This window comes from Liolophura sinensis, chromosome 11, assembly GCF_032854445.1.
Source record: "Liolophura sinensis isolate JHLJ2023 chromosome 11, CUHK_Ljap_v2, whole genome shotgun sequence".
NCBI classification, from domain to species: domain Eukaryota; kingdom Metazoa; phylum Mollusca; class Polyplacophora; order Chitonida; family Chitonidae; genus Liolophura; species Liolophura sinensis.
Window position 1 is genome coordinate 19,401,668 of NC_088305.1, and position 22,238 is coordinate 19,423,905.

The following is a 22,238-nucleotide window of genomic DNA, read 5'->3' on the forward strand; positions in this document are numbered from 1 at the left end:
ATATGAAATTAATAAAGTTACTGGTTAGACGGGACAGTGAATCATGCATTTTTTAGTTTCATTAAAAATTGATCTACCCTAATTCCTCAACCTTTTCACATATGAAAGAGCAATTTTCAGTGCAATATATGCATGTTTTTAATTTGATTTTGGAGACAAAACTACTTTGGCAGGATTGGCAAATCTCTGGGCTTTAGAAGAAGGGAAATTTTATTATTCAACACAGAATAATGCTCTGGTAAAGACTTGACATTTAGTTAACACACAGATATTAAAACATTATCCTGTGGGATGCCAAACTTCTGGCCTCTCCCCCAAACAATTCCTCCATTTGAGGTTTATCCATTGCATGACTGCCTACTTTCAGAGTAATATTGAGAAGAAGACGACGCGGCAGAAGTGCATGGAGAACCGGTTACGCTTGGGTCAGTTTGTGACCCAGAGGCAGGGGGCGACCTTTGTGGAGAATTGGGTGGACGGATGGGCGTTCACAGACCTCATGAGGTAACCTGTGATAGCCTGATGATGATGCACTGACAAACCCTGTTAGACTTGTCACACTTGATTTCTTGTTTCCCGTCACAATATTCTGGTAAAGTGAGGCGCACAGTGGAACAGATTTCATTTATTATTAGCATTATTTCGGCTATAGTTTATGATAATCTTTTGCAACAATTTCTGGCAAAAATGAAATAATGAATTTCGATGCTGGTGCTAAAATGCCCTGCAGCTGGCTGTAAAACACAAGGAGCCTAGTGTGATTCGCCTTTTATGTAAAATTTTATTATGACATTTATCTCAGCGGCAGATTTTTTTTATCTCATAAGTCAACATCATTTTGTTCTAGAGCAAATATGTACTAAAACAAGTTCTGCTTTTCAAGGTTTTACCTCAAAATTTGAAACAGTCGTTGTGTTATGTTCAAGTTATACGAGGTTAGCAGTATAATTAGGAACGTCAGCGATGAATTAAAAGCTATGCCAAACCTTACTGTGAAATTACTTTTGATGTGCTTAAAAAGTTGTGGCATATTGTCAAATAACAGTTCAGAAAAGCTTGTGGATATATCTGTCTGTAAATGGGCTGGAAAAATGTTTAGTTCCTCTCAAATTAATTAGTGTCAAGTACTTGACAGATATCTCATGTTGATGTCATCTCATGATGGTTTAATATTCTAATGATACTCTGTTGGTGTCATTAAGCACATAATAACTTTCCCATTTTCTGTTCACAGGCAACAAGAACGAATAGCTACAGAAAGAGAAGACTTAGAAAGACAAAGAAAATTACTGACAAAGCGGAAACCCCCAACAAACTCTGCTGTACAGAAAAATACCAAAAATGATGGCTTTGCCAAACCCTTAGATAAACAGTAAGTGCTGTATAAAAATGTTGTTCAGCCAAGGATTGCCTCGAAGTGTCGAAGAGCTCTCTATTTCATACCTGATGTAGTTACCTGCTCTTGTCAGATATGTTGATGCTTTCAGTACAGCTGTTTGCTTTGAACATCACCATTGCTCGTGCTCAGGCAGCCTGGGAAATAACTGATCCATGTTGTGCTTGTGATTAATAAACAGACGAAAAGGGAATGAACACAAGTGTCTGCAAACTTCGGACCATGGAAATGTATTTGATGGGGTAAATTTTGTCTCAAATGCCGTGACAGACTACAATAGCAACTGCATCAGGATTTTAAAAGGCGACACTCCGACATTGGTTTGGGGCCATCCTTCACCAAACAAAATTTTTGCCAAACTTAATGTCAGAGCAATCTCAGACTAATTGTGGAGAAGAGCACCATGGCTAAGTAGTAAGGTAGAGAAGCAGGTTAAAGCGAGGAGTTAGGGGAAAACATGGATTACAATCAGCTTCTTTACATCGCTAGGACACACAAGGTATGGGTTCAGCCCTGGCCTGGGACAGGGAATTTTTGCATTCCCTTGCTCTCACTCTTTGTGGGGTGTTGGTGATCATAAGTAGGTGACAGTTCTTGTAGACTGTTTATTCAGTTTAACATTCATTGAAGAAAGTAATGTACCCAAGGTTGGTGGTTTATGGTTGACACCCCAGTGTCCCCCACCCATAAGGCTGACTGCTAAGTGAAGATAAGTGATAATTCTTTAGTATGGTGTTTAAAAAAAGAATTGAATACTGTAATTCTTCAACTTTTCGCGTGTTTGCAAAGGTGTTTACTCAAGCATATTCTGAAGGAATTATTCTGTGCTGACATATAAAACTATACTTTTTGTGAAACCCTGAAACTGGCCCATCCAAGCTATGTTGTTTTGTTTCTAAAGTAAGTTAAAAATGTGTATACATTTCACTGGAAGTTGCTCTTTCATATGCGAAAAGATTGAGAAATTTGGGTAAATAAATAAATCTTTCAAATCAGTACATAATGTTTTCAGAAAAAAGTAAATGCTGCCAGAAACATACATATTTTTATGCTTGTTTCAGTATGTCAGTGGTTGAGTATTATGAACACATGTATTTTTGTGCTTGTTTCAGTATGTCAGTGGTTGAGTATTATGAACATGTGTATTTTTGCTCTTGTTTCAGTATGTCAGTGGTTAAGTATTATGAACATGTGTATTTTGGCTATTGTTTCAGTATGTCAGTGGTTGAGTATTATGAACATGTGTATTTTTGCTCTTGTTTCAGTATGTCAGTGGTTGAGTATTATGAACATGTGTATTTTTGCTCTTGTTTCAGTATGTCAGTGGTTGAGTATTATGAACATGTGTATTTTTGTCCTTGTTTCAGTATGTCAGTTGTTGAGTATTATGAACAGGACGACATCCTCAAGTTACGACAAGCGTCCCTAAAGAAAGAGGATGCTGATTTGCAACTAGAATTAGAAAAGCTGGAGAGAGAGAGGAATTTACATATTAGAGAACTTAAGCGAATTCACAATGAGGATAACTCTAGGTAAGTCATTCATTTAGAGAACAGGCTGTGGAACAAATCACCTTTCAAACTGTTGAATTTGGGCCAAATTATGCAAGTAGCTGAGCATGCTAAATTGTAAATGTAAAATTTTCAGGTTTTCAAAATGATATTTTCTGTTCAGTAGTCATAAAATGTCTGCTTTAAGCTGCTTTAGTGGCGATCTTTTAAGCTAAATAACTCCATTTTTATGTTATTTTAATCCAGGAATCCAATTTTCATTGCAACTCAAAGATAAACCAAAGCTAGAGGAAGCTGCTTAGATCACAAAACAATTTCAAGATGACAAAATGGTTTCAGATTTCAATTCCTAACTACAAACTTGTACTACTAGACAAGTGGACATGAAATCCAGAAAATCAGTGTACTGTTATGTGTTTGAATACCTTCACTCATATCTCTGTTTTGTGTTTCAAGATTTGGGCTAAATTTTGGTGGATTTCTGTTGAGCACATCTATGGGTATTCACTTAGATTCTGGTGAAAATAACAAAAGTGAATGCCTGTGCTAAAAATAGTAATAAAATGCTAAAATGTATTCCCTCACATGCTCTTTGATTTTTGTCAAGAAAAATCTGCTTCTTGAGGTTACTTAAATTCATAACTCATTAATAAAAAAATGGTCTTGTTAGCAGAAGATGTCTATGATGCCTTTTAAGATTCAAAAAAAAAAAAAATGTACTCCCTTTCAACATGCAATTAAGATGTGTTAAATATTATTCTTTGGACGACTTTCAGATTTAAAGATCATCAAATTTTAAACGAGAGGTATCTTCTGCTGAAGTTGTTAGGGAAAGGCGGGTTCAGTGAGGTGCATAAGGTAAGTCACACTGAGGGTTCAGCCGGGATCAAAATGGCCGATATTTCGAGCTCTTCAAAGACATGACCTGCACAGGGCCTCCGTGGCAGAGGGGGTTAGCACGATCCAATGACCCAGGAGCCTCCCGCCAATGTGGTCGTTTTGAGTTCAGTTCATGACAGCAAACTGCAGAAGGCTGGGGTTTCTCCTGGGCTCTGCACGGTTTCCTCCCACCATAATACTGGACGCCGTCGCATAAGTGAAATATTCTTGAGTAAGGCGTAAAAGACCAATCAAATCAAATTAAATTCAATGTGTTTTAAATTTTAAAAAATCTTACAAAGACTTACAAAGTCTCCTGTAAGATTACCTGTATTTGGGAGCAGTTCCTCTCTTCTAACCACTGCCTTCAGTTTTAGATCTTGTTTTGAAGATGCCGCTTGGTTTATTTACAATTGTTTTCACCCCACCATGTGCTCACCTCCCTTGTTGAAAGATGACCCTGTGTAAAAATCGCAGAAATGTAATCTAGGCGAGGAAAGGGTAGAGCATGCATTATTGCTGCTATTGACATCTTACTCATTTTTTCACTGTAACATAAATATATTTGAATACATGTCATTTAACACCACTGAAAAGAATAAATGTGAGGGTACTAATTGTGGAGTTGTTTGTTGTAGGGTTTTGATATAAAGGAACAGAGGTACGTGGCCTGCAAGATTCACCAGCTCAATAAGGACTGGAAAGACGATAAAAAGGCTAATTATATCAAGTAAGTCACCAGCACACCATCATATCAGCTCTGCTTGGTTAAAAATTGATTTACATCAAGTAAGTCACCAGCACACTTCCTTGACCCAGGAGCCTCCCGCTTGATTAAAATTTGTTTATATCAAGTAAGTCACCAGCACACCATCATGTCCGCTCTGCTTGGTTAAAAATTGATTTACATCAAGTAAGTCACCAGCACACCATCATATCAGCTCTGCTTGGTTAAAAATTGATTTACATCAATTAAGTCACCAGCACATACGATAGTGTGGTGATGAGTAATGACTGCCTGTTTCCCTGAAAGAAATGTAATGACATTGCCTGTTTCCCTGAAAGAAATGTAATGACATTGCCTGTTTCCCTGAAAGAAATGTAATGACATTGCCTGTTCCCCTGAAAGAAATGTAATGACATTGCTGGTTTCTCTTACAGAATGGTAATGATGTTGCCTGTTTCTCTTAGAGAAATGTAATGACATTGCCTCTTTCTCTTAAACTCTTTTCTCTTTCACATGATGTTGCCTGTTTCTTTTAAACGAATGTAATGACATTGCCTGTTTCTCTTATAAAAATGTAATATTACTCCTTGTTTCTCTTGCAGACATGCTCTTAGGGAATATAACATTCACAAAAGTCTTCATCATCCTCGGATTGTGAAACTTTACGATGTCTTTGAAATAGACAATAACTCGTAAGTGTTCGCTTTACTTTCCTGTGTTGGTAACATGAGCGTTACTTACTAGGTAATTCTTCTGAAGTGAAGCTTATTGCTCATTGCTTAACTTATTTCGATCAAACTTACTTTTCAAACACTAAAAGACTTGTTTTTGTGTTGCATATGATACTCTTCGTGGTTCTTTCCGTAGAATTTTGTTTCATTAGTAGCCATGATTTCTTTATTGGGATGATACCCGAGACTTCAGAATTAGCAATCTTGGTATGTTTTTCATGTATTTACATAAGTATTGCTAGGTCAGGTCAAAATTGTTCGTTTGAGATTCAGTTTGGGAAATTTCGGGGTAGAACGTGAGTTTATTCATTTACTTTATTTTATATTCTATGAAAGTTATTCTGGAGATTACCTGTTAAAGATTTCCCCTCTGAAAATTTGTTCCAATTACTCTAACTAATTAATTTTCATGCTCAATAATACAGATTTACATTTCACATTTGTGTAATGATACTCCAATTCCAGCATACTTTGAATAAAATTGTAAAAAATGCTTTAAAAAAAAGAAAGAAAAGAAAAAAATTGACAAGTTAATGCTGATTTAAAATTCAAAATAATCCCATTTAGGTAAGGTATTTTTTTTTGTTGTTGAGTACCCTAAATGACCTAAAATTTCGCCCACAAAGGTGCACTTTTAGAGGCAAATATGTGTCACAAAATATTATTCCTTGTGCTGAAACTTACAATTTTCTAATAGAATTATCATCCCATGTTCCAAGCAAACTCAAAACATTTTTTCTGAAATCAGTAGAGCTCTCAGAATCAGGAAAAAATGAGCAAGTTAGTCATGGACAAAATTTGTGGTCATTTAGAGCACGTAGGGTTAGCCCAAATTAACAGCTTTGTACTTAATGTCCAGGATGTCAGCATACTGTGGCTGGGTGGGGATTTCGAATCAGCATACTGTGGCTGGGGTGGGGATTTCAAATCCGCATACTCTGGCTGGGGTGGGATTTCAAAATCCGCATACTCTGGCTGGGGTGGGGATTTCAAATCCGCATACTCTGGCTGGGGTGGGGATTCGAATCTTACGACTTAGGCATGGCAGTCCAGTGTGGCAGGGCTATTTTTGTGCCAATCATTTGGCTGGTCTGTTGTAAGAAAAAGCTGTTCGGGATTTGTTAAAATAATGTGGAAAGCCAAGCTAATCTCCAGTCAAAATTTTTAATTGTATTGTATTTATTCACCGTAAGTATAATTAGAAAACATGTTTACAGAAAGCATGGCTTGATCTATCCCGGGGAAGTACAAGTATGTAAGATGGCCCTGGTGATAGGTGAATTATAAGTAAATAATGACAGAGTAAACGTTTGACATATTTAAGAAAAACACAAAGCTTTGTCATATGCCAAAAGAAATGCTGTGGTGCATGGCTATGAGACCTTTATATGTTTGAAAATAAGTCAGAAAAGTAAATTGTTCTTTTATAATCTTTGTCTGACCAGCTGAAATATTTCCAAAATTCATTCATTTATAGTCTTTGTTGCCTTTTGTTTGTTTCAGATTTTGTACTGTGTTGGAATACTGTGATGGAAATGATCTTGACTTTTATCTAAAACAAAATAAGAGCATTCCAGAGAAGGAGGCAAGATCTATTGTTATACAGACTGTTAGTGCTCTCCGCTACCTGAACGAGATCAAGCCTCCGGTCATACATTATGACCTCAAACCAGGTAACGTAGCTCTCTCTACACAATGATGTTGGAGTCCCGACGATGTGAAGTTGCTGTAGAATCACAAAGAAGACTTGTTAAAAGCAGCTACTGGTACAAAGCACTCCCATGTTTAAATCACGTCTTACCCCATGTCATATCCCATAATGCATAGCACACACAGGTAATGGCATCAGGCTACCTGTAAAAACTACAACCTCATATCCCATTATTCAGTCCCATGTTGGGGCCTCCATGGGAATGAACCAGGAGCCTCCCAGCAATGCGGTCACTGGCTTCCTCTCCAACCATACATGGGCAGGTCAGTCGGCAACCTGCAGATGGTCGTGGGTTTACCTCGGGCTCTGCCCGGTTTCATCCTACCATAATGCACTTATCATTAACAGTGTGATTTAGATCCCTACAACCTTGTTTGTAAATGGCAAACAGGCATCGTGACAAGTCTCTTTTTTTTGATTAGCTACAGTAGCATCTTCCGCATTTTGTAGTTGCTTCCCTTTTCAGGGTTGGTATCAGTTCATCTGTCCAATGCTCTTAGCGCGTGAAAGTAGCTGTATGATGGAGTGTAAGCAACCACAATAATAAACTTTGACTAATCCACCTGTGAAATTTCTTGTAAGATTAACTCCAGTTGAATCTTTTCTCTTTGCTGGCCATCATTGTATAAGTGAAATATTCTTATCAAATCAAATAAATAGATAAGTAAGTGTTGATCACTGGGCCTGCTATGTGTTTCAGGTAACATTCTGCTGGGGAGTGGTAGTGTGAGTGGGGAGATCAAGATCACAGACTTTGGGCTCAGTAAGATCATGGACGATGAGAACTACAGTCCCGAGATGGGCATGGACCTGACTTCCCAGGGGGCTGGCACCTACTGGTACGTACCTGGGCTCCAGCCACAGCAATCAGCCTCATTACCACAGTGTATTTTACTGATAAGTGTGTTTATCTGTATGTTTGTAATGCATAGCACCCGAAGTTTAGCAGGCCGTTGGCATTGTTTTTGAGGAGGAGTGTGATTACAACAGCCCTGGGTAACACACCTAAATTTATTTTCCCCCCAGAGTTTTGCTTTTGTCAGGTGTGTCTTACTAGTACACCTGGACTTTGTGTCAGGAGAAGGTTAAAAAAAATTCACTTTTATTGTAAAATTTATAGCTTAAGTGCAGTATTTTCTGTAGGCTGATGTTTGTTCACCTCTCACATGATTTATAGTGACTACGATAACTTGTTGGTTAATTTCTGCATTCTGCCTTTGGATTACCAGAGATTTGTGCCTTTAATAACTTGATTCTACATTATACTCAGGCACTGTGTCCAAAGTACCAGAGATTTCTGCCTACCATAACACGTTTTGCTCCTACATTCTACCCAGGTACTTACCCCCAGAGTGTTTTGTAGTAGGAAAAGCTCCACCTAAAATATCTTCCAAGGTGGATGTCTGGTCTGTAGGAGTTATCTTTTATCAGTGCTTATATGGCAAGAAGGTGAGTGCAGAACAGGGCTGGATTTATTATTTATTTCAAAGTACAGAATTGATGTTGTTTGTAATTTGTGGACATACCAAAGACTTCAAGATTACTTTTGTTGACTTTTAAATTAACCAACAAAATTTAACTGTCTGAAGAAGGTCAGAATGTATGAAATGCAGAGTGAAGCAGACAAGGTTTTTATGCACCCTTTTATCCTTTTGTTTTTTCTCCAACAGCCTTTTGGCCACAATCTGTCTCAAGCTGCTATTCTAGAAGAAAACACAATTCTTAAAGCCACCGAGGTAGAGTTTCCGCCGCGGCCAGTCGTCACTAATGAGGCAAAGGTAAGGTGGATGTCAAAAGAAACGTATGTGATCTGCAGAAATGTGATTTGTTCGACTAACAGGAAAGTATAGCCTAATAAACAAATACAGAAGACTTGGCATTGATCTCTCCAAATATATATCGAATTATTTTATCGGTTTTGCAGTGCTGATAAAATGCTCACAGCATATGTATGAATGAAGGCAGCCATAGTCCAGTAATGTATGTGCAACCCCGTTTATGTCAGTGGGAGTTGATTTCATTGGATTCATGTGATTCCATATATGGTCAGGCTATTGCATCATAAAGATATAAACATGGCAACTTACTGAGGCCTGCTTGGGTCTTGCAGCAACCTATGGATGGTCATGGGTTTCTCCCGCGGCTCTGCCTGGTTTTCTCCCACCATAATACTGGCTGCCATGGTATAAGTGAAATATTCTTGAGAACGGCATAAAAAAGCATTCAAATAAGTAGAGCCCACTTGAATATTGAAATGTATTAGTAGAAAAAAGTGCAGAACGAAAAAATTTGTAAAAAAATGTATGTTTAAACATGCCTTTGCTGTAAAATGACTGAAATACTGCTGAAGTGGCATTAGGCCATAATTATACTGTTATTGTTTCATCATAGAAATAATCCATTTACGATTTTTCTGCACTTACAGCAATTTATCCGACGTTGTCTCCAGTATAAGAAGGAATTGAGGCCTGATGTTCCTCATTTGTCACAGGAAGATTACCTCAAACCTGCCCAATTGAAATCCAAGTAAGTGAGTGTCTGCCTCTGTCCTCCAACTGCCCAGTTGATATCCAAGTAAGTTCAGTGCCTGTGCCTGTCCACCAATCTGCCCAGTTGATATCCAAGTAAGTTGTATGTCTGTGTCTGTCCACCAACCTGCCCAGTTGATATCCAGGTAAGTTTATATATCTGTCTGTCCACCAACCTGCCCAGTTGATGTCCAAGTAAGTTGTATGTCAGTGTCTCTCCACCATCCTGCCCAGTGGATAGCCAAGTAAGTTGTATGTCTGTGTCTGTCCACCAACCTGCCCAGTTGATATCCAAGTAAGTTATGTCAGTGTCTGTCCACCAACCTGCCCAGTTGATATCCAAGTAAGTTGTATATCTGTGTCTGTCCACCAACCTGCCCAGTTGATATCCAAGTAAGTTGTATGTCAGTGTCTGTCCACCAACCTGCCCAGTTGATGTCCAAGTAAGTTGTATGTCTGTGTCTGTCCACCAACCTGCCCAGTTGATATCCAAGTAAGTTGTATGTCAGTGTCTGTCCACCAACCTTCCCAGTTGATAGTCAAGTAAGTTGTATGTCAGTGTCTGTCCACCAACTGCCCAGTTGATAGCCAAGTAAGTTGTATGTCAGTGTCTGTCCACCAACCTGCCCAATTGAAATCCAAGTAAGTGAGTGTCTGCCTCTGTCCTCCAACTGCCCAGTTGATGTCCAAGTGAGTTGTATGTCAGTGTCTGTCCACCAACCTGCCCAGTTGATGTCCAAGTAAGTTGTATGTCTGTGTCTGTCCACCAACCTGCCCAGTTGATGTCTGTGTCTGTTCTTAATCCTGCTCAATTCATATCCATCTGAGTTTGTGTTTGTGTCTGTCCTCAAACCTGCCAAATTAGATCCAGGTAAGTTTGTGGATTACTCAAAAATATGTGCACCTTTGCCTCCATCCATAAACCTGCCCAGCAAGTAAGTTTATGGATGTTTGTCTATCTGTTATATGTCTGTCTCTGTATATCTCTATCAGTAGAAATTTTGTCTTTGTTTTCAGTAAAATGTTGGTGTTGTGTAAATGTATTATCTTAGTGGAGGCGAGAGGCCAACCTAGTTCTCTCCTTTTTATCATTTCTGTGTCATGTAATGCATACCCGTAATTGGAAATAACTTTTTATTGACAATCTCGACACTGTAGAGAAGTTTATAAGGAAATAGAGACAGTCCAAAAAGTAGAGGTATATTAAAGCTAAAGTGACAAGGATTTGTCTGATTTTCTAGGCCAGTCCCCATCATGTACTTCTAGTAAGTATCAGTGGTGTGAGGGTCAGCAATATCAACACATGAGGGTAAGTTATGAAAAAAAAAAAAAAAAGATGTGTTAGAGGCCAGACAGAGTCTTCATTGACAAGGTTGAAAAGGAAACAAAACACAATGATACTGATACTTACAGAAGGTACAGGGCTGGGACTACTGTTTAACATTAGAAACATAGGGGATTGAGTTTTGAGTTCCTAATCCTTTGTCACTAAAGATTAAAAGTAGTACCAATGGATCCGGTGACTTGTCAAAAGTGTTAGGCAACTTTTACTGATCATCTGTCTAGCCAAGTCCCAGAAGCACAAATGACTTGTTTTGTTTTGGGGGAATTCTTAACATCACAGATGTTCAGTACCTTAGTTTTCTGCACTGTTCATCTGCTCTCAAGAACTTTTTTCATATCCCCGTCTGAAAAATAATTGCCTAGGATTTCTTAAAGGATACACGGTACAAGGACATTTGTTAACGTTAGCAGTAAAGGAGTTTGAGCTCCTGTACTCATTTTGATCAGCTTTTAATATACATGTAATTCTGAACAAATAAATCCCTTATAGGTATTGCAAAAAGGCTATTTTGCTTTCTTACGACTATCATATATATTGGCTCAATTTGATAGTTGTTTAGTGCCATACTCTGGAATTTTTAACATGTATTTTGGTTGAGTACTTAGCTTGTAAAGAGATAAGTTTGCCTTTCTGGCCCTTGTGTCTCAAGAACGGCATGCTAGACAAGAATGTGTCAGTTCTTTGTAATATGTCAGTTAAGCGAAGGGTTAAGGCTTCATGTCTTTGTTGGATTGAAAAATTGTCATACTGTTGTAAGCTCGTGGTATGCATGTAGTTGTCTACAACGGCTTACTGTCCTTCTGTTTTGATTTTCGTCAAGTGAATATCGACTTCATTTAACATGAAATTACCTTAAATGACCTAAATTTTGTCCACAAAAGTGCATTTTTAGAGGCAAATTAATGTCACAGTATATTATTATTGGTGCTGAAACTTACAATTTTTCAGTAGAATATCATGCCGTGTTCCAAGCAAACCTGAAATCGCCCTTTCTAAAATCAATGGAACTTTTAGAATCTGGGAAAAATGGGCAAGTTAGTCATGGACGAAATTTATAGGCATAGTAGTAGAATAAGTGAATAGAGGATATTACACAGTGAAGGCTGAATACCATAAATATCTTGGAGTGAGAGACGAAAATGGTTTTGTTTATCAGAACAAGTCAAGCAATGTTTTCTGGCTGTAGACGTTCACTGGACTTGTATATAGCATGAAGTCTTACGTAACGGTGTTGTATGACGTCTTGTCTCACTGTCGGGTGACTCAGGAATGTTAGACTTTTGCTGAGCTCAGATTGGAGCATCATGAAACAAAATGTTTCTTTTTCTTAGTATCTGGGTGTGAAATGTCCAAATTTTGTGTGAAATGTGACTTTCAGTAGTGAATGGAAATTCTGACAGTTCATCTTTCAGTAAATAATGGATGCTAATTTAATTTTATTTAAAAAAAAAACAGCATGAAGATTGACAACTTTTGCGAACTGTTAAATTTGCCAGGAGATACCTTCATGTCTTCATTATTAGTCACATTATTGTGCTTCTCAAGAAAATGTTGTTGTTGTTGTTGTTGTTGCAGGTCAATGAGCGAGGGCAGTAGTAGTGGTATGTCGTCTGGATCCCAGCATGTACTGACTTTCAACCAGCCATCTTTCTCATTCGGTGAAAAACACTCCTAGTGACGTTTTGATTTAGGAATTTAAGAACAGACTGTCACTGCGAGGTGTGTAAGTGAGGAAGTGAGCGATGACTGGTTAATAAATGTGATTCTCATGCCATATCGTCATGCTGTGCGGGGACAACGGCCAGTTACAGGATTAATCCCCAAAGCTTTGTGATGAACTGCACTATTTACTACCACTGTAACCACTGACGTCACCAGGATATTTGTGGTTTCGAAAGGATTCAGTATTCCCACACGGTTCAGCTGATCCTGTCAAACAGTGGTTCTCAACAAACCAGGAGCAGTACAGAGTTATAGTTCAATAAGATTTGGCATTCTCACATATAGTTTCACTGATCCTGTCAGCATTGTGTGGTTCTCAACAAGCTAGAAGTAGTACAAAGTTTTAGTTCAAAAAGATTTGGCATTCTCACACAGTTTAGCTGACCCTGTCAAGAGTGGCTCTCAACAAGCTAGGAGCAGTACATAGTTCAAACGGATTCAGCATTCCCACACAGCTAAGCTGACCCTGCCAACATGGTGTGGTCCTTAACAAGCCAGGAACAGAAGAAAATTAGGGTTCAGAAGGATCCAGTATTCCCACACAGTTCAGCTTATCCTGTCAACATTGTGAGGTTCTCAACAAGCCAGGATTTGTACAAAGTTATGGTTCAGAAGGATCCAGTATTCCCACACAGTTCAGTTGATCCTGTCAACGTTGTGACGTTCTCAACAAGCCAGGATCAGTACAAAGTTATGGTTCAGAAGGATCCAGTATTCCCACACAGTTCAGTTGATCCTATCAACGTTGTGACGTTCTCAACAAGCCAGGATCAGTGCAAAGTTATGGTTCAGAAGGATCCAGTATTCCCACACAGTTCAGCTGACCATGTCAACATTGTGACGTTCTCAACAAGCCAGGATCAGTACAAAGTTATGGTTCATAAGGATCCAGTATTCCCACACAGTTCAGCTGATCCTGTCAACGTTGTGACGTTCTCAACAAGCCAGGATCAGTACAAAGTTATGGTTTAGAAGAAACCAGTATTCCCACGCAGTTAAGTTGATCCTGTCAACATCGTGATGTTCTCAACAAGCCAGGATCAGTACAAAGTTATGGTTCAGAAGGATCCAGTATTCCCACACAGTTCAACTGATCCTGTCAACATCGTGAGGTTCTCAACAAGCCAGGAGCAGGACAAAGTTATGGTTTAGAAGAAACCAGTATTCCCACGCAGTTAAGTTGATCCTGTCAACATTGTGATGTTCTCAACAAGCCCGGATCAGTACAAAGTTATGGTTCAGAAGGATCCAATATTCCCACACAGTTCATCTAACCCTGTCAACATTGTGACGTTCTCAACAAGCCTGGAGCAGTACAAAGGTTATTCCTACACTGTTCAGTGAACATATCGGCAGAAAATTTACTGTGCTGCAAAGAGCCTTGTGATGATGCGGTGCACTGATGTAAAGTAGTGACAAAACCAAGACCAAACCAAGCCTGGATTGTGTAAACCTCATAAGGGTTCTGGTTTTGTGGTGGGATTATTAAAAACTAGCGAGGAGAAGATGTGAAAGTGTGAATATATCCACAGGAGCAAAAGAACAGTGTGTGAGATTTTGAAGCTTGTACCTACATGTATGATTGTCGCAACGTCTGGGATTGCAAGATGGATGGGTTATACTTTCCTCGAGTGACAGTGAAAGGATATTTTAGTGATTTTAAGACCATTCTTCATGCATTTATTTTGCAAGATGACCTGACTTACAGCATGAAGATACCGTGATAAAAAATTTGTGACAAAAAAATACTCCAGAGCTTCATATTTGTCATCTGGTGAAACAAGAAACATCGTTGCCAGAAACATGGTGAAACAAGAAACATCGTTGCCAGAAACATGGTGAAACATAAAATGCTATTGCCTGAAACATGGTGAAACATAAAATGCTATTGCCTGAAACATGGTGAAACGTAAAACGTTGTTCTTTGATACATGTTGAGACAAAAAAATGTTGTTGCCAGGAGCATGGTGAAATAGAAGAACTTTTTTCTTTTTTTTTTTTTTTTTTCACGGAGCATGGTGGGGTACTTTGTGGCAACAAACAGACTTTAGTACACACACAGATCACGTTGTGTTATGTCCTTGCAGTACCATGTTGTGAATTTCCAGATGAGTAATACTACAGGATTCCCATCAAAACAATGATACCCATGTACTTATATTACACTCTGTTACACCAGGATATTTCAGCTTTATGTCAGGTGGCTCGCTTACAGGTATGAACATTTTTCATCCAGACAGAGAACTTTTAAGATTGTGATGTCAGCCTTTTTGCGCCATGACGCTTTTTGACAAACACCGCTGCCAATTTGCTATTGCCCTGCGCTTCCAATGTGTGGTGCGGCTACGCACATAGTTGAGATGCGCTGCTCTGACTGGTTCCCTCTCGTAAACTCGGCCTACCTGCTCGTCTTGGCTTCCCTCAGGGCGACAGTATTCATCACGGAGACATTGTGGGTTTGTGCTTAAACTGCCTGCCTCTCACTCCAGCTATTCACACACCTGAGTAACAGTATTGTAAATTATTGGAGAAAGCTTCTTTTGTTTTTTCTTTTTCTTGTTTTAGCAGTGACCTATCTGATAAAAACGCTTAGCTGGTAGTGTAGACTGTCCATGTAGGTTTTCTCTACCCCTTTCTAGTGGGTTACTCCACTACGCAAAGCTTCGTTGGTTTTGTAAAACAAGTTTTTAAGCCACTCTGTTGGTTGATCTGTCCTTCAGTCAGATTTTTGACACTGTGTTGGATCTGTTAACATTATTTGATTCTGACATTCACTTAACAGACGGTCTGATGGCTTGTACTTGATATAAGTATATGCACGTGATACAGACTAAGCTTTAAACCTAAGAGAAAGTGTTAGTTGCTGCAGCTAGTCATCAACTGTAGGGTCCTCGGGAGCTGTTTCTCAATGGGTGTCTTTACGACAGCAAAGTCATTACTTTTTTTTTTACTACGCCAGTCTCTAGTTTTGGATAAGAACTGGAAATCTTCAATGAAAAAAGGTAAGAAATGTACACGCATAGACGTAGAGACAACATAAACTTCGCTGAAGGGCAGTTATGCAGGCAAATACTTTAGTGGTCTCTTTCGGGTTACTAAAACTTGCAAAGTGTTTTGACGTGCTTATTGCGGCCTTGATTATTGGGCCACATTTTTTTCAACATATTTGTATGTTTTTCATTGTTCTGACTGACCTATTACACCTCATTGTGGATGCAATATTTGCGACCTTTAGAGGGTGTCGATTTTGCTTGAGAAATGATAACGTAAATTTTACAACTTAAGACGGACCTAAATCCACGACTGTCCTAAGTCCCTTTTGAGAAACAGCCCTGGGTGACAACAAGCAGTGGACCGTTCTCCGGGGGCCATCTGAGATTGACGCATAAATGTAGCGTACAAATTTGTGCATCATGTGGGAAAAGTTATCTCTAACTTGCCAAAGATCGGGGGTTTATTCTGGGCATTCCATCAATTATGCTGACCGCCATCATACTTTATTTGACCTAAAATTTCGCCCATGACAGAGTTGCATATTTTGCCTGATTCGAGTTTTGTTGATCTTAGATCTCAGAAAGGTGTTTTGAGGTCTGTTTAGATACTAGGATGATATCTTCTGGAAAGATGTAAGTTTTCATCTCCAGATGTTATATTGTATCACCTTTATTTACTTCAAAAAATGCTGTTTAATTTTGGGCGAATTTTTCAGGACAAATACATTAAAGAAAAAAAAATTTTTGACTGCTGTAATTCTTCAACTTTTTTCGCATGTTGGCAAAGTTTTTTCAAGCATATTCTAAAGGCAGTATGCTTTTAAGTCTGTTAAAATCATACTTTTCGTGAAGCCCTGGAATTGGTCAATCCAACTGATGTAGTTTTGTCTCCATAATCAAACTATAAATGTGCTTAAACTGCACTGAAAGTTGCTCTTTTCCTATGCGAAAATGTTGAGGAATCAGGTTATGATGTTAGACAACCATCAATGAATCGATTACTCAACTGTTGGTGTAATATGGTCATACCGGTGGAGATGACACCCTGAATCTCTGCGCTGAAGCTGCTGTGTTATCTTAAAAACTTTGTCCATTAGAGCATGTGAATGCAGAAGTATATTTGTATTTACATGTGACTTACATCACTTTGGAGAATTTCTCCTGGCAATGATACATTTACATGTATGGGGTGATATGAAAAACAGAAAACAATTGAAGAGAATTTTACGGATGCATCTAATTTCTGCATTGAAGAAACTAAATTAGCAATAACCCACCTATACCCTCCTTTTTAGAAACTTGATAAATATCTTTGTTTGGTTGTTGTTTTTTGTTTGGAATAAATGAATCGCTTGTTTACTGGGTGTAGAAATATAAATTAGCCTGGGACATGACATTCTGCTTGTGAACATTTCCATTTATGACAGCTTAGTCCATGCTGGGTAGTCAAAAAATTCTTGGCTTATTTCTCCTTATTTATTATGTCTTACTTTTTTCCCTCCTTTTTTTTTTTTTTTAATTTTTTTTTTTTTTTTTTTACACACAGCCACTGCATATTTGGGCAAGTTCTGACTGGGAGAAGTTGACGAGGCTTTTTCCAGGTCCCTAATGAGCACATATTGTTACGATTTTCTTATCCAATTCGCTGATGTTGATCTGACTACAGTAAGAGCTGTAAGAGCTTCAAATTCGCACAGTGATTTCAAATTTTGATGACTTGCACTGTGAACTTTACTGAAGGCTGACAGCGGAAGCCAGCTATTATATGAGAGTTGGGAATCTGATTAGTGTGGATAAATTTCTGAGTTTAGTCAAACGTTCAGACTAAAAATTGAATCAATCATGTCTGTAATGGGCAGAAAATGTTGTTTTTTTTTTTTTATTTTTGTTTTTGAAGTTTAAAAATTAAACTACCACCACCAATCAGCTATATACATAAAAGTATGTGTACTGTTAAATTATGACTGCATGAAAAATGCAGGCAGTGTGTATAAACTGTATTAAATTCTGTATGTCATGTCAAGTCCCGCTGTGATCACGCGAAAGGGGTTGCCATGGAGATGTTCCCCCCTTTTAGCTCTGCTCCTTCCCTGTTTGATCCTGGCGACAATTGGCACGTACTTGTATCCATATATGGGCATAGCAACTGATATCTGTAAATATACTCAAGTCAATGACCAATCATAATGCCAGATGGTGATGGATACATTTGGCCAATGAGTGAAGAGCATGTGAATTTGATATAAAAAAAAAAAGCCAAGGGATTCTGGAGTATCTGTGTTATAATATGCACACATAACCATTTCTTGTTCTATTACATTGTATGACTGTATAAAGTGCCATGAGATGCCCTACTTAACTTGCCTGCCTACCTGTTTGTTTGTTCTGTGTCTTTGTCTTTGAACCCGGCCTTAGACAACAGCTCTCACTGCTTGTGGTCCCTTGATTACATTAATCAGCTGACTACACCCATATGGGGAGTGTAATGTTTGCTGAATCTGTGCGTCGGAACAGACATTTGATAACCAGCAGTCTACTAAAATGGACGTTCCAGGTCAATAATCACTAGGCCAATTCCCAAAATGTTCAACACAAACCAGCTGAGAACTAACAAAGTATATCAGTTACGAAGTTAGGACAGAATCATTCAAAGAGAAGCAGTCAGCCGTTTTCAATAATGTTAGAGATGCAAGGAATGTGCTAGGTGAATGAGTGAAATCAGTATTCGAATTGTGCACCATGCTTGTCTTTCAGCAAGATGGTGTGCACGTCTGTATGTCACGTGGGAAACTTAAAAGTTTGTTAGTAACTTGTTCCGTCCTTATACCAGACTGTTGTAATTGTATACGAGAAAGAAACTTGAACGTGGCCTTAAGCAACAAAGCTAAGTAAGTAAATCATTACATGTGAAGGTCAGCTTGGGGCAGTGCAGTTAAGATCAGCCCTAGGATCACAAAGCGATCTTAGACTTAAGTCAAAATTCCACATCACATGAAGTTGTTTCTGATACAATAAAGTCAAAATATTGCTTGACAATCTGAGTAAGTTATTGTACAACAAATGGCAGCTAAAATAACAGAAAGGAATGAACCAAATTTAATGATTAAAATTTTTGACTATATGATCCCAGGGTCAGGTCTTACCATGGATGAATGGATGAAAGGAATATGGCTAAGCTGCCTTTGAATTATCGGACATAATTACAAAGTGTCAGTTCAGTCCAAACCTTGGACAGAGAATTGTCTAGACTACCCTGCCTCGGCCCATGTCCAAGCCTTGGACAGAGAATTGTCTAGACTACCCTGCCTCGGCCCATGTCCAAGCCTTGGACAGAGAATTGTCTAGACTACCCTGCCTCGGCCCATGTCCAAGCCTTGGACAGAGAATTGTCTAGACAACCCTGCCTCGGCCCATGTCCAAGCCTTGGACAAAGAATTGTCTAGACTACCCTGCCTCGGCCCATGTCCAAGCCTTGGACAAAGAATTGTCTAGACTACCCTGCCTCGGCCAGTGTCCAAGCCCTGGTGGCAGTGAATGATCAACAGCCCTCAAAAAGCCATTACTGAGATCATAGGCCTTCCACCAACATGGTGTACACCTTGAGCTCATTGGCCTTCCACCAACATGGTGTACACCTTGAGCTCATTGGCCTTCCACCAACATGGTGTACACCTTGACCTCATTGGTCTCCCAACAACATGGTGTACACCTTGAGCTCATTGGCATCCCAACAACATCGTGTACACCTTGAGCTAGCTGTGCAGGTGAAAATCTGTGCATCAATTATAAACACACATCAGGTCAGTGGTTTATTCTGTGCCCCAGTTTCATGTGATTGTTCATGACCACCGTTAAGTGAAGTGTCATTGTTTGTGCCAAACATCACAAGATCCATCGACACCTGAACTGGTCTCTAGAAGCTGATAATACAGCTGGTCTCCTCTAAACCCTGCTGTTTGAATGAATTTGTCCTTGACCAATAAGGTGTCCTTTTCTGTATGTCACATGTGGGAGAGTTTGTCCACCAACACAACAAACCATCCTCGTTAAAGGAGTATAGCAGTAAAATAATAATCAGCTTAAGTAAATGACCTAAACAATCGTCCTAAAAGGGCACATTTTAAGATAGGGCAACTGCGAACTCTTTAGACAGGGGAACTCTTAAAGTCACGGGTGAAATTCTAGGGCATTTTACCTAATTTTAAGGCTGAGCCATAGAAACTGGTTACCATAGAACCTGCTAAAGAATACAGACGTGGGTGGCTCAGATGGTTAAATGGCTGGCTTGCTGTGACAATTCAGGGGGCTCTTGGCTAATGAAGTCACGTGTTCAAATCCAGGTCTTGTTGTTTTGGCTATAGCATTTAGTCGGGGGGGGGGGGGGGGCGGTATACTTCTATCCATAAATCTGATTAAGGTTATATTGGTGAAAAAAATTTTGAGGATGGTGCTAATTAACATCGATCAAATCACAAAGATGACAAAAGTTACCAGCATTTCACTGGCCTGACACAAAGCTGTTTTAGACTAAGGTCTAAAACTTTGATATTCTACTCAAAATAATTTAAGCTATATGGCCACACTTGTCCCAAAGTTTACTACCAAAGCATAGGATCAGCACTTTCATTTTATGTAGTAGTTTTGGATTACAGCATTAGACTAAGGCCCGAAATAGCTTTGAGAAACTAAATCGGCCCCCCTAGTGTGACCGGACATATCCTGCTGGGATTGGAGTCTGTGATCTCTGGACTTCTAAGTCTACACTTCAACCATAAAAGGGAGATTCTCCCTCGCCCAGAGGCTGATACCACAGACTGTTTTATTAGTCACGTCATCGTGCATCCCCAGGAAATGAGTCAAACGTACACCGAAGGTTAACAGCTACGGATTTGAACCGGCGATCTCTAGATTTCAAGTCCTTGCTTCTACCGCTAGAGTAGACTCGGGCATGGGAACAGATGGTCAGAAGAAAGTTTTAAGATCGTCAAGAAAATGTGAAAATAACTCCTGCCTCCAAATTACATTAGCAATCATCCCATGTTCTGATGAAATTGGTGGCTTCTTGTTTTTCACCTTACGTTCATTTGTTTGATTGGTGTTTTATGCCATATTCAAGAATATTTCACTTGTACAACGGCCAGCATTATTGAGGGAGGAAATCGAGCTGGGGGTGGATTAAACCCATGACCATCCGTAAGTTGCTGGAAGACCTTCCATCATACAGCCGGAGAGGAGGCCAGCAAGAGCTGGACTTGAAACTCACAGCCTCTACATTGGTGAAAGGCTCCTGGGTTGTTGCGCCGCATTGGTGTGCTAACCATCTCATCCAAAGAGGCCCTTTTTCACCGTATAAAAAAAAATTGAGCAAACTGGAGGAAAATGTCAATACGTGTAAGACTGAAAGGAAACCCCCCACAGCACTGTTACTCCAGTATCTTTTAATTTCTCTGAATTGACGAGGAATACAGACAACACCTCTGCTTTAAGATGAAGACAAAATGTTGTATTTACATACACTTAGAGCCTACATGCACAAAACAGATGAAATAACAAGCATAGTGTAAATTATGGTCAGAATGTTTAGAACAGGGTGGGCTATATATAAATGGTAAAAATTTGACATTTAGCACAGATCATACTGAAAAAAAAAAAAACGCCTTCCCATTTTTTAAATTCAAAATACTGACAGCCACAAAGCCCAGTGAGAAACAGTTTTTGCACTTAGCAATTACAATATATTCCTAAAGTATAAGGCTCTATTTTGTTACGTTTTTTTTTTTTTATTCCATATGGATAAATTGTCGAGTTGTACGTCCCACAAATTTCAACACAAACAAATGGCAAGAAGCTGGATATGAAACCAGATAGCAGCCTATTTATCACAAAGGATGAGACTTACAATTTTTCACATCCACAGCTTTTGCAAGTGTGGCTGTATTCGCAAAAACCCTACCCTACATGATGATAGCCAGCTTATTATCTTCCATATGGACTTTGTAAACTAATCTTAAAATCCATCTTCTGAAGCCAACTCAATAAGATTGAGATTTACAGCATCGGATTTATATCCCTTGGTTGGCGAAGACGTTTAAGATCGTGCCTGGCACAGACTTACAATATCTAGAGAATACTTGAATAGGGTGAGTCCAGTCTCGCAATGCCTACATACACAATACCCTAAGTCCCCAACCTCTTACCATACTTGTATCTAAAAGAACAATTCTGAATTTGACATATTTCATAACTATTTTGCATATTACAGAAGCCTATAAATCAAGTAGTACATGGATATCCGACATCCAATATCCTGAATCAGTTTTTGTTAAATTCTATATTAAATATCATCATATATGTTTACACATACCTCTTTCTTCGAATTTTTGGGACATCCTGGTCTGCTCTTTTTAGCCAATGTACATGCATTTGTACCAGGAATGTTCAGTTTCAATTTTCTCACATGGCTACATGATCTAATGAACCACATACTCGTATCTGTACTTGTACATAAAGCTGGGAAAGAAATGTAATATTCTGCTTTCATCACTACTAATATCTGTCCCAAAAATGAGAAGAATCGGGCTGCATATAGCAGAAATCATGCAAACCACAAAGTTTTCTCAAATCAGCTTTCATGATAAATGTCCGACAAGCACCCCATCCCAGTAATGTCTCATTAAATCTTTATCACGTGATTC

At 38.9% G+C, this 22,238-nt stretch overlaps 1 protein-coding gene across 1 annotated transcript in view; it reads left to right on the top strand.

The window, feature by feature from the left end:
• The window catches only part of LOC135477430 (serine/threonine-protein kinase tousled-like 2), a 38,020-nt gene extending 23,586 nt beyond the window's left edge, over positions 1–14,434 (top strand). Inside the window, exons 11-22 of the mRNA XM_064757528.1 lie at positions 368–504; positions 1,235–1,372; positions 2,764–2,928; positions 3,684–3,765; positions 4,425–4,516; positions 5,116–5,205; positions 6,748–6,917; positions 7,656–7,794; positions 8,293–8,404; positions 8,626–8,733; positions 9,381–9,481; positions 12,404–14,434. Coding sequence (XP_064613598.1) covers positions 368–504; positions 1,235–1,372; positions 2,764–2,928; positions 3,684–3,765; positions 4,425–4,516; positions 5,116–5,205; positions 6,748–6,917; positions 7,656–7,794; positions 8,293–8,404; positions 8,626–8,733; positions 9,381–9,481; positions 12,404–12,503 — 1,434 coding nt within the window. The 3' untranslated portion in view covers positions 12,504–14,434. The remainder of the gene's footprint in view (positions 1–367; positions 505–1,234; positions 1,373–2,763; positions 2,929–3,683; positions 3,766–4,424; positions 4,517–5,115; positions 5,206–6,747; positions 6,918–7,655; positions 7,795–8,292; positions 8,405–8,625; positions 8,734–9,380; positions 9,482–12,403) is intronic.
• Positions 14,435–22,238: the final 7,804 nt, after the last annotated feature.